General features: G+C 40.6%; 1 protein-coding gene and 1 long non-coding RNA gene across 4 annotated transcripts; both read right to left on the reverse strand.

The window, feature by feature from the left end:
- Positions 1-1,528: 1,528 nt before the first annotated feature.
- On the reverse strand, positions 1,529-5,209 carry htr1b (5-hydroxytryptamine (serotonin) receptor 1B). Its single transcript, XM_023839169.2, has one exon. The coding sequence runs from the start codon at positions 4,772-4,774 to the stop codon at positions 3,605-3,607; it is 1,170 nt and encodes a 389-aa protein (XP_023694937.1). The 5' UTR covers positions 4,775-5,209; the 3' UTR covers positions 1,529-3,604.
- A 334-nt stretch (positions 5,210-5,543) lies between these two features.
- LOC111857908 (uncharacterized) lies at positions 5,544-11,820 on the reverse strand. 3 transcript variants are annotated; one of them, XR_002841466.2, is made up of 5 exons: positions 11,632-11,816; positions 10,635-10,792; positions 8,836-10,447; positions 6,205-6,305; positions 5,544-6,076 (listed from the first exon to the last, which is right to left on the reverse strand). It is a non-coding gene; the product is annotated as an uncharacterized lncRNA (long non-coding RNA). The 3 variants fall into 3 exon arrangements; XR_011982406.1 differs by lacking the exons at positions 5,544-6,076; positions 6,205-6,305 and adding an exon at positions 6,312-6,836 and having other exon boundaries at positions 7,073-10,447; positions 11,632-11,820; XR_011982407.1 differs by lacking the exons at positions 5,544-6,076; positions 6,205-6,305 and having other exon boundaries at positions 7,668-8,943; positions 9,433-10,447; positions 11,632-11,809.
- Positions 11,821-11,930: the final 110 nt, after the last annotated feature.

The following is an 11,930-nucleotide window of genomic DNA, read 5'->3' on the forward strand; positions in this document are numbered from 1 at the left end:
TCTGCAAGGATGCTTTAAAAATGCAATTACTGTGACACATTATAACGTGCATAAAAGACCAAGTGCTCATTATGCTAATTATCCTTTTGTAAAATGCTCTGCAATATCCCCTTTACAATAATTTAACAGGTTTGAGTATTCAGCTAACGTAGATATTCAGGGATGCCCAAACATTTCTATCCAAGCAATATCCAAATACATATATATCCGATCGTGAGCTTCCCAAGCAGTGGTGGGATTTTATTAACTTACCTGACTGTCACCCCTCGAAACCAAGGGCATAGACTTGGGTATGGATGGTAAGGACATATCACTACACTCTCAGAAAAAAGAGTACCCATTTGTACCTTTGCTTTAATTTAAGGTAAAGAAAAGGACTCTGAAGAACTTCCCAAAGGTACAAACAACATTAATATGCCATCAATGGTGCAGAAATGTTCCTCAGAGTCCATTTGTGAACCTTAAAAGTTACAAATACCTACAGCTAAGGGTACAACTGGCAGACCGTTGAGGGTACAGCCCCAGTACAAACTGGTACTCTTATTTCTGACAGTGTACCAATATTGCATGAGTACAGTATGTATTTAGTGGGGCGAGACGTTCTCGCCCCACTAAGTGTTGAAACTTAACCTACTCTCCAAGGCAGAACAACAAGCACACAGCCACAGAGTGAACAATTCACCATGAGAGTATGCAGGGCACGCGAAAGTGACCGCTGTGAACGGACCCCGTTAGTGTGCTGTGGAAAGTGCAAGATACAAGACGCAAGACCGTGTGCTACATCAGCGCAAACCTTCTGCCAATGAATATACCACCAACCCCCCCCCCCCCCCCCCCACACACACACACACACAAACAAACACCCCCTCCCCAATTTGGCGTAAGATTAAATCAGCTGTTGGGAGGTCAGCTTGACAGTACCAGGCCTTGACCAGGGCGTGGTGGGGCATGACATTACAGACACAGGTATGGAATCATGGTTTATATGAAAAAATGCACAATCTCTTTTAACCTTTCCTTCTCTGAAAAGGTGACCTGATACAGAAGGATTCCTGGACAAATTCAAATCTCTTTCCGGAATTCTCTTTTAAAGCTAAAGGAATTAAAACATTTTGAAGATCAATATTTTTTCTGCTACTTATTTTGTCTGCCATCTGTTTAAAGCATGACCCAGTTACAGTCGTCATGTTACAGTCACGGCTTTTTGTTCATCAGGCTTGTCTAAAAGGAATATTTAAAAAATGAAGGTGTTTTTGTGTAAAAGGAAGCAGATGGGGTGTCATTCAATAAAAAAACACATAAAGGAATGAATGAATGAATGAATGAATGAATGAATGAAAAAAAATTAAATCCCATAAACAAAATTTTTGACAAATCCAGAAAGTCATTCTGTAATCTACACCAATGCATAATAAATTGCATCCCATCGTAATAACAAGCAACAAATCTATGTAATCTGCTTTGAATAAAGACCTTTAATAAACTACTGTGGCACTGTGAGAGCAATATAGAGCCAAGGATCAGAAAATGGGGACAAAACCATTTTTATTGATTTTGGTCTCAGTATAGACTTACATTTATTCAAACCAACATTTTTCATAAACACCACTTGGTGAACTGTCAGATTTTATCAACAGCCTAACCACATTGGGTCTTCTTAGAATTTTAATTAAAACCAATAAGATATAAGATCACTGGCTTCACATAGTAACAGCTGAAATATGAAAGAAAAAAGAAAAATACCCACGCTGATTTGTGCTGTAATGTACTTTTTGTAAGTACGTCAGTTCTAACATACCTGCATTTGAAAATAAATTGTAAAAAATAAATCAGTATAGACGCACCGCCATTACCATGGCTACGCCAAGTTTGTTCCATTTGCGGCCGCAATAGTACATGTACTTCATTATGATAGATTATCAAGTATATGGTTTGCCGTTGCTGAGTCAGTTAAGACGCCGGGCAAGCTGGACATTTATTGTCCCAGAAAAGCATTCATTTATAATCTGTCCACAAGCCATTTGCTTGGATCCAGCGCTGCTATATAACGCAATATACGGCCATCCACCCAGCGCTAACCTAATCGATATCAATTCCTCTGTCTTTCACCATGTATTGCAAATGAAATAAACTAAATCAACTAATATGGTTGCTGGCTCCTTCGAGCAGAGCATAAATTTTGAGGAAATTTTCTTTTTTAAATAAATATTTTCCCCGGAATATCTTCCAGAAAATACACTGACATTTTACCATTGTGTCCTTGTGTGTGTCTATTAATGTCCACTGTTACATTAGCGAATATAATCCATTCGATGTCCTCAGCAAAATATGTTTTCACTTTAACTTATTGCATGATTATGACTGAGTTTGTCAGTCCGATAAACTTGTATGTTCCCGACTGGACTGTTCATCAGTGCTGTGCATGGACATGCATTTTCATGCCAAGAACGAAGAATGCACCACAAACCAGGTCGCACACAGCATAGCCTATGCGATAAATGGATATATGAAGACATGAATACAAATGTTAATTTAAGCTCTTCGTCATTAAGAACTGTAATTATTATTTATCTAATATCCTTTAATTTCATGGGAATTAATTTACACACGCAAAGGAGTTCTTGTGCAGTTCTTAGAACTAGATTAAATGAAAAAACAAGCATTTTCATGAAGAAACCGATACCACGACAAATGTAATATCTCGAATCAAGCGAACACACACGTGTTTAGCAGCAAAAAATTGACCAGCACTTCTGTGCGGACAACGGCGCAAAAGGTCAGATATTTTTAGGGAGCGGTGTCTTTTCCACAGGAAAACCAGAACTTTAAAAGGCATGTCAAGTTCTAAACCCAACTCTGCAGTAAAATTGCCGGTGATCTGAGGTAGCCGTGTGCTGTTTAATGCAATAACAAACCACACATCTGCAATACATAGGCTATCAATAACTGTGGGGACACGATACACTGAGCGACATCTGCAAATTATAATTTAACAATAATTCATAACTTATTATAGGGCAAATAATAATAATAATAACAATAATAATAATCATAATAATGGGTTTCCAAAATCACTTTCATGCAGTATATATTTGTCGGTGGGTTAAGCAGTTGTAGACGTTCATTCTTTCAAAATGCCATAGAAAAATACAGTTATATGTCGATAATTGGTTGCTCTATTGCGCAGTCAAACGATTTTTCCAGGTCCTTTTTTCTCCCATTATAGACAGTGTCCTGTCAGTAAGATATCATCTGGACTTAGGACGCGAAACTTGTGTTGAACTGATGTCCTTCGGACCAGTTGAGTTTTACTGAAATGCCCATCAGTTGTTTTTATTGGAGTTAATATTGCGTTCGTCCATGCAGTGTCACTCTCTCTCCCTCTCCAACGAATTTTGGACTGTTTTCAGTTAGTGATCTTAGGAGCAGCAATATTAATGTTCAGAAAATTTACCGGTGGATTTTGCCTATTTACAGCAGATGCGCAAAGCGGCATTCACATTGCACACCGAACGCAAGAGCAGAACCAGGTAGCGCAGAATCTCATTCGTGAGCATCCATTTTTATAACCATAACGTAAAATGTTTTGCACTTGATATCTCTTTCAGTGCCTGCAGCATTTAAAGCGTATGAGTTTGTGAAAAGCCTTTTTAAAATCTTCATTTGACATAGTATAAATGATCGGATTGATCAAGGAGTTTAAGTAGCCCAGCCAGGTGAAGAAATCGAATAATTCTGGGTAGAAAGTGCATGTACTGCATAAAGGCACAAGAAGGGTGTAAATGAAGAAGGGTAACCAACATATTATATAGGCGCCGAGGATTATTCCCAGAGTTTTTGTGGCTTTCTTCTCTCGTGCGGCGGATATTCTCTTTTTGTCCAAGAGACTATCGGACACTGTGACTTTGACCTGCCAGACGTGAGCTGGCGAGCAGGTTTCGGCTGCGCTCGTTTCCTGGGTCCTGTAGTTCAGGGGCGACGTGGAGGACTCCGATCCCGGGGAGTTTGTGATCAAGTGAGCTGAAGTCAACCTTTTTCCAGCTTTCGACGGGCAATTTTTGAAAATCCTCCTGCGCGCTTCGATGTAGATCTTCCCGTAAAGTGCAATCAGCAGAAAAGTCGGGATATAAAACGCCCCGAAAGTAGAATAGATCGTGTAGAAAATGTGATCCGTATTTACGCTGCAGCTCGTAACTTCTTCCACTTTTTCCTGACGCCAAAATAATGGAGGCAGTGATATTGAGATTGCAATAACCCAAGCGGTGGCGATCATGCCAGCAGCCCGGGCTGGCGTGCGCTTCTTCGCGTATCCCACTGCGTCCGTTACCGCCCAGTAGCGATCCAGCGCAATTACGCACAGATGGAGAATGGACGCTGTGCAGCATGTAATGTCCGAAGACAACCAAATGTCACATAAGATCTGACCCAAAGTCCAAGTGTGACTTACCGTGTATATCACGCATATCGGCATCACAAGCACCGAGACTAATAGGTCCGTAACTGCCAACGAAGCAATGAGGAAATTGGCAGGAGTGTGAAGTTTCCTAGACTGAGAAATAGTCGCTATAACGAAAGCATTGGATAATATCGTGGCTATAGTTATGATGGACAGAATGACGGTTATACTTGACTGGAAAATCAAATTCACGCCATCTTCTTCTCTTTTGGTGGCGGTGCAATTCTCATCGGTTTCGTTGACAGAGCAGTTATTCAACATTAAACCGTAAACGGAGGACGTTGGGTTCAGCTGACTGGAGCGCTCCATCGTTTTCATGTTAATCTGCGTGCCGACTGCACTCGAGGCGACAACATCGTTAAAATCTGTATATATGGTTCAAAAAAAGTCCGAAATTTGTTTCCCCCCGCAATTTCAGCTTAATTTGAATAGCTGGTTAACCGAAACTCAGATGCATCTTAAACATGATATTCCGTCATTTTGTATGATTTCCCCTATAGTTATTTATGTTCCATTCTTATTAAGATAATGCATTTTTTTTTTTTAGATTTTAGATCAAATGGTCAAAGGCTGGAAAAATGATAGCCTTTATCGCTCCTCCGCAGTTATTAGTTTTAGTTCTTTTTTTTCTTCTCAAACTACCAAGTAGGTATATTGCATTTCACTACTGCTAAAGTTGGGCAGATGAGCTAGTTGTACGTTAACCGTTGTCTCTTCTGTGGAAAACTATCAGCTTTGCCTCCAATGCCTTTTTCCTCTACACAGTGAGTGCGATCGGGGAGCGCCTGGGTCATAGTGCCGTGCTTTTTTCAGCCCTGCCAAGTGCAATAGGCTGTCCTTTTAAACGGAATGTACTGCATGTATCTCAGTATAAAAAGCTCAACCCAAAACGATACAAAACCTAACTGCACGCCAAGGTGAAAAGTGCCTGTTAGGCGAATTTTTTTAAAAAAACATCCTTTATATATCATCAGCAACTTAAATGCAGTGCAAAAGAAAAATACTGAGCTGGAATTTAAAGTGAGTAATTATCATCAGTCTGACAGATAAAAAACACGGTAATGGGTCTACTTTAACAAACGGTAACTGATAAATTTGTGTTTATTTATGAAGGTACTCACAAAACAGTTAAATGTGATAGTTTACAGATGAATAACGGAGAATGAATTGGGTCATCTAAAACCAGTACACAGTGCCACACGCAAAAAAACACTTAAGGAAACGCAGGTTTGTATTGCTATCAAAACAAACTGCATGTTATTTAAACTTGTGGTGATCCAAAGCCCTGGATTATGACTTCCAGAACACCATTCAATCTCTTAGATTTCTGTATGATTATGCTGAAACTAAGGTGCATGTGCCAATCAGCACCTGGTGTCAGGTTGGTGCCCGGCGTGAACTTAAATGGAAAACAACAATGATAATGGTTGAGAAAGTTCCCAAGATGATTTTGGAATAGGGACACATTTGTTCTAAAACAGCGCCACACATTTAAATGTGGAAAAACCCTGCTATTCTTAGTTTTTCCCATTGGGGGGGGGGGGCTATTACTGAAGCAAAAAAAATGCTCTGCTGCACCATCAGTCTCACCATGCTGAGAAATACATCTTGCAAGAGCAGCTGAAAATGAATAAAATAAACATATTACTGCTAGGATCATAGAAACAGCAGTACATTGGTAATCGTAGTCAGGAGATTATTAACGTAGTATTAATGCAGATATGAAAGCTAGCCGCAGTAAGCCTTACTCTGATGGTGAGTCTGTAAAGACCTGAATGGCCAAAGCTGCACGATGTCATGACTAGATGGAGGGACAACCCAGAATTCAGCCTTTGGTGGAACTGAAGGGCTTTATTGGAACAAAGACACAACCAAATGGAAACAAAAGGATAACGAGGGATCAAACAAAGGCAGGGAGGAACAATACAGAGAGATTAGGGCCAATCTAAGAACAGGAGCGAGGTGTGGGGCACTACTAGTATACACACACTAACAGAGGGGAACTGAGCAAAACCAGCACTAACCATTATCAGGACCTAAGATGACATTAATGGCTGAGCTGGGGATCTTGGAGAGGTCAGACACATATATACACTGATACAGATACAGTACTTAACCAGGGACAGGTGCGAGAGATTGATGCATTAAGGAGGAGCGGCGTGACCAGCGACATCTGCTGGCCAAAACAGAACATGACAGGGACAGATCATGACAGATTATTCTGCGCCATGAAAAATGGCAGGTGTTCACTAATGTAAGTGATGAGAAGTGCAGCTGCAGGCAGAATTTGAGATTTCAGTTATTTTCGTCTGTTTTCTTTATTCACTACTAGGCTACTTGGTGAACAAGTACACTCAGAAAAAAAGGTAAAGATTTGTACCTTTGCTTGGCACTGGGGCTGTACCCTTGTAGTTGTAGCTTTTAAGGTACAGAAATGGCCTCTGAGGAACATCCCTAAGGTACAAACAGCATTAATGTACCATAATTGGTACAGAAATGTTTCTTAAGAGTCCGTTTCTGTACCTTAAAAGGTACAATTACCTACAGCTAAGGGTATAGTTGGCAGATCCTTGAGGGTACAGCCCCAGTGACAAGCAAAGGTACAAATTTTTACACTTTTGAAAGCGTAGGCCTACAGGTCTATGGTGAATAATGGCGTAAAATTCACTGAATGGCAGTTATAGGGTTTCCTTACAGAAACTAAGATTGCAGGCAAGTAAAACTCTGTCTGAGTGTCACAGTTTGGTATCTTTAATTTTGCATTATGCTGGTAATTGTGTTTTGATTAATCTGCTGTAATTTTCTGTAATCATCTGTGAGGGTAGCCTAGCAAACCAGAGTTACAAAAAACCATCAAGGGGGGGTGGAAAATATTGATTGGGGATCCGACTTCATCAAATTCTGATTTTGACCCCAACCCAGATGTTAAAGTTGTTAATGTGCTATTATCTTACTACACATAAATCAGTTCACTTGTGTTTGGATGGACGGCCCGTTAAACAAATTGACTACAGTATTCCCAAAAATATCATATAAAAGCTGCCATCCATTTTATGATACATTTACCTTGTCAAACTGAGGCAATCAATAAAACCTACACTGCAATTCAATTTTTTAAGCAGGCCTAGTTGTCCAGGTGCATCTTCATTTTGAGCAGAACGGCATGCCTGCAACTGATATTGTAGCCTAATTTACTGATCACACACCACAGTTTGCTGACAGAATGACAGGTTTATTGCTCTCAATTGATATTTAGCATTTACATTAATTAAAATGTTCAATTTTGGTGCACAGCTGTGATTATAATTAATATACATTTAAAAAATTGGATGTCATCTCCCCACTGGTTAGTGAATCATATATACTGTAGTTTAAAAGCACACCTGTAAAATTGATGACTCAGAGTTTTTTTTTTTTTTACTTATTCATTTTCATTCATTCTTTTTTTATTGAGACTGTGTTGTGGCTTATCCGACGTACCACCCCTACATTATTACCCTTAAGGCCATTTCAGGATGGTGGTGCAAGACCATTTTCAGTGTTTTGCTTCCCATGGATTATCAGAACGAAACAGCACTTGGTATTGAATTTCCAAATGCATATTTCAAAACCCGTGAGCCGGTTGAAAATTGAAAATGCTGTTGGATTACAAAACAGCACAGGAAGATGCAAATGGAAACCGTATTAGATGCTTCAACACCAGCGAGGTCAATGCGCAATTGAAGTACACTAGGATACCCATAATTCAGCACAGTGGGTCTGCCAGCTACTCCTGTTTCCACTTTCTGTCAAAAATTAGGCTTGACTCCTACTTGACCAGCATCCTAACATCTTCGAGTGATACAGCAGATGCAATTTCTTGATACATTTACGATACGATGTTTTGCTTTAAATCAAGCCTTTTTTGCTAATATTTTCTAATAATAAAGGATATGAATAACACACTTAAGGAAGCTTCTGTGCTGTGTATCATATCATAGCAGGACATTTAACTCATACGATAAATCACCACTGTCTACACATGACAAGTGAAGTTAAACTTTGAGCCTGTTCCCAAGGGAATATAGCACCCATTGTCAGTATTATTCCCTGCCTGGCCAGCAGGTGTCGCTGGTCAGCCCTTTCCTAGTGTTTGTGTCCTCTGTGATTATGACCCTCACCTGTGTCTTGTTGTTCCCAGCCCTAATGTGTGTGGTTGATTGTAATTGGCCCACACCTGTTCCTTGTCTTACCCTCGCTATCTGTGTTTATATGTGCCTGCCCTTGTGCTTGTTTCTCAGTCGGTCATTGTGTGTTTGTAGCTGTTCTTGCCCTGTGTTTGTTGCTTATTTGCGATGGTTGTTCCTGTGTTGCTCCCTTCCTTAGTATTTGTGATTTACCTGCTTTATTCTGACCCATCGTGGTCCTTTTCCTTCTGGTATTTTTTTTATAATTTAATCTCCCCTGTTTGTTGGAGTCTCTTCCTTCACCATACCTGTCCGTAACACCTACAAGAATAAGGATGACCTGAAATCATATTATAGCTGATGATCACGTTTTTAAAATTTCAACCCGAAACTGCAAATCAACAGAGCATGCAAATAAAGCTAGATCTTTATACAAATGTAACTGATTATTAGTTATTAATAACATTACAGCTACAAGTAGGTATAGATACATGGAGCACCAAGAGTTGAGTTTTACACCCTAGAGGCAAAATGCTAGTGAAGATAGAGAGGAACAGAAGGAAACCTACAGTATATAAAGACGTCATAGCTGGATATATTATGCAAGAAGGATAAAAGTATGGAATGAGGGTTTCCAGATTGATGTATGTGTTTAATTCTGCACGTGGCTGGTGCCACAACCTTAAAACAAGGTTTGTTTTTAATTAGATCCCCGGTTCCCAATCTGCTGCAGGTTCCAGATGTTCTCCCCAGAAGGAATGTGCACTTAGTACTTCAGAAATTTTGGTCACATAAGAATATTTCACGCACCTTTGCTCTATCTGCAGCTGCCCGCCATTCCAAGTTATTTCGCATTTACCAAAATTGCTGAATATACAGGTACAGGTGGGGTATGAAAAATGTTTTAGTGATGTCAGGTATGACATGTAGGGCATCGGGTCTCCTGCATGCCAAAAGGGTTCCTTCTCTGAAACAGAATTACCCATTCAGCCAAATAATCACTTTGTGCTTTTCACTGAAACTCCAAAAATTACAAGAACAATTATATCAAGTCCTTAAACCTTCAGTCCAAATCGGCATTAAACAAAAAGGCACTGTTGTCCACAGTCTGACCCACCACAGGCAACAATCTCACAATCAATAAATGACTATAAATGGCTCCATCACACACATTCACATACTGTCTTCACATGACGTATAGGCGTGTCAGACAGAGGCCGGTCAAAGCAAAGGCTTGAAGCAAAGATTAATACAAAAACAGACAAAAGAAATCTATAGCTATTTTCCCCAACACTGTGACAAATTCAGGCAAGTAAACTCTACATATTCAGAACTGTTGAAGACACCGTTAAAGAGGGGATGGTAGATTGATGCTGAGGTGCACGCAAGGGAATTACGTCTATTCTGTACCAAATACCAAACTTTATTTGTTTAGTGCGAAAATTTGTGCCAGATCTAAAGAAAACTGCAGCTTCCAGGCAAACAGCGGCATTAAATTTTCCAAGGAGTGTAGCCCCCCCGCCACCCCATGCATTTCCTCTTCAGAGTGAATTACAGCTTTATCTCAACAACCACTCATACATTTTTATAGGAGCTCGATATTTTAACAGAATATAACTTTTTTTCCAGCATGAAATGTTGAGGATACACTGTCTGCTTCGCTCCAGCACTGTCTGGAGATGAAAGTGCCTATTTCCACAAAGGGTGAAGACTCAGCTCTCGTTCCACAGTTCTTCTGTTCTCAGGTCTGACATTTTTGTCCCCTTTTACTGTCTCCATAGCAGAAAGCATCCTGCATTGATGATGCGCTGTACGTGTGTTTATTCTGTAAGACAACAGATAAAATACAACAAGCTAAACAATCAGGGGCAGACTAACTCCTCTGGGGGTCCCCTAAGGGGGGCCATTTGAGCTAATTTTTGGAGCCAAAAGAGAAACAAGTGGGAATTAAAAAACAATGAAACATCAATAATATGCTAATCAAAGCACAGGATGCCAGAGGGAAAACCTACCGATCAGGGTGGAGGCGGGAGCGCTGTCGCTGAAAGTTGCCTATTGGGGGGAATCACCTTGACGAATCGATTGGCCAAATTTAAGACCCATCCATTTTCTGTAACCACTTATCCCATTCAGGGTCATGAGGAGGTGGGGGTTAGGGGCTGATCCCAGACTGCAGACACGGGGTGGAGAGCAACCCAGGGCACACACCATTAACTCACATATGCACACTTACAGGCAATTTGGCAGCTTCAATTAACCAGGGGGAACTGGAGCACCTAGAAGGAACTGTATGATGACACGGGGAGAACATGCTAACTCCACACACCGGGAACCCTGGCGGATGCATGTCTTATAGGTGCGAGATAACAGTGCTAACCACTGCACCACTTTCGCCACCGCAGATTAAAAATATTTCATGTTATTATACAGTAGATTATAATATCAGAACCAAAATAGTTATAGAAATGATTTGTGGTGGACATTTGATCTATGCGTTGTGAGATCAACAGTCAAGTCGAACAAGTCGAGATCAATAGGGGACCCCCCCAGAATGTGGGGCCCAGGGTTCTTCACCTTTCTGTCTCCCCCCCCTCCCCCCCAAATTCTGCTCCTGTACAAAATCCATCTATCCTGCTCAGGGTCAGGGAGCGGCCTGAAGTCTCTCCCAGGACGCCTTCTACCTACTGCCAGTGCAAAAGCAACTGGTCAAAAATATGTGCAGGTATTTGTTTTATCATTTAGTATTTTGGCTATTTGTGAGAAACTAACCAGCCATGGAAATATGTAATAACAGAGGAGAAGGTAAAAATAATGGCAGCGGCACGTACCACACGTGCAAAATGCGACAAGCTTTAAGAATCCAGAACGCTGAGCCATTCCAAGCATCGCCGTTAATTAAACACGTAGATATTTACATTTGCTTGTTTTTTTAACCAACATTCCCAAAATATCGGCAAAAGACAAATACATTTATTTTGCCAAAGAGTTTTTAAAAGGTTCCCAAACTACCTGCAGTTCTTTGCGCGCCCATGTCGTGAATCCGAAGAGATTCTCCAGGAGCCGCATGCTCTGAGCAGAGCTTTTGCCCAGAGGGAATATCATCGTAATTCAGCAAGCGTAACAGTTAATCTTCAGAGCCTCCTTCCCCCTACGGCACTCTGATTATTTATCCGGATGTTTCCCTTTAAGGAGTCTCTCTTCTTGCTGACAGCTAGCTTATTTTTGCCCCCTCCCCAAACCCCCGCCAGTCCTTTAACCCTCTGTGTTTATTTTCTTATCACAACTTTGCATCCAAATCATTTGCTGAA

Source organism: Paramormyrops kingsleyae, chromosome 14, assembly GCF_048594095.1.
Source record: "Paramormyrops kingsleyae isolate MSU_618 chromosome 14, PKINGS_0.4, whole genome shotgun sequence".
NCBI lineage: Eukaryota > Metazoa > Chordata > Actinopteri > Osteoglossiformes > Mormyridae > Paramormyrops > Paramormyrops kingsleyae.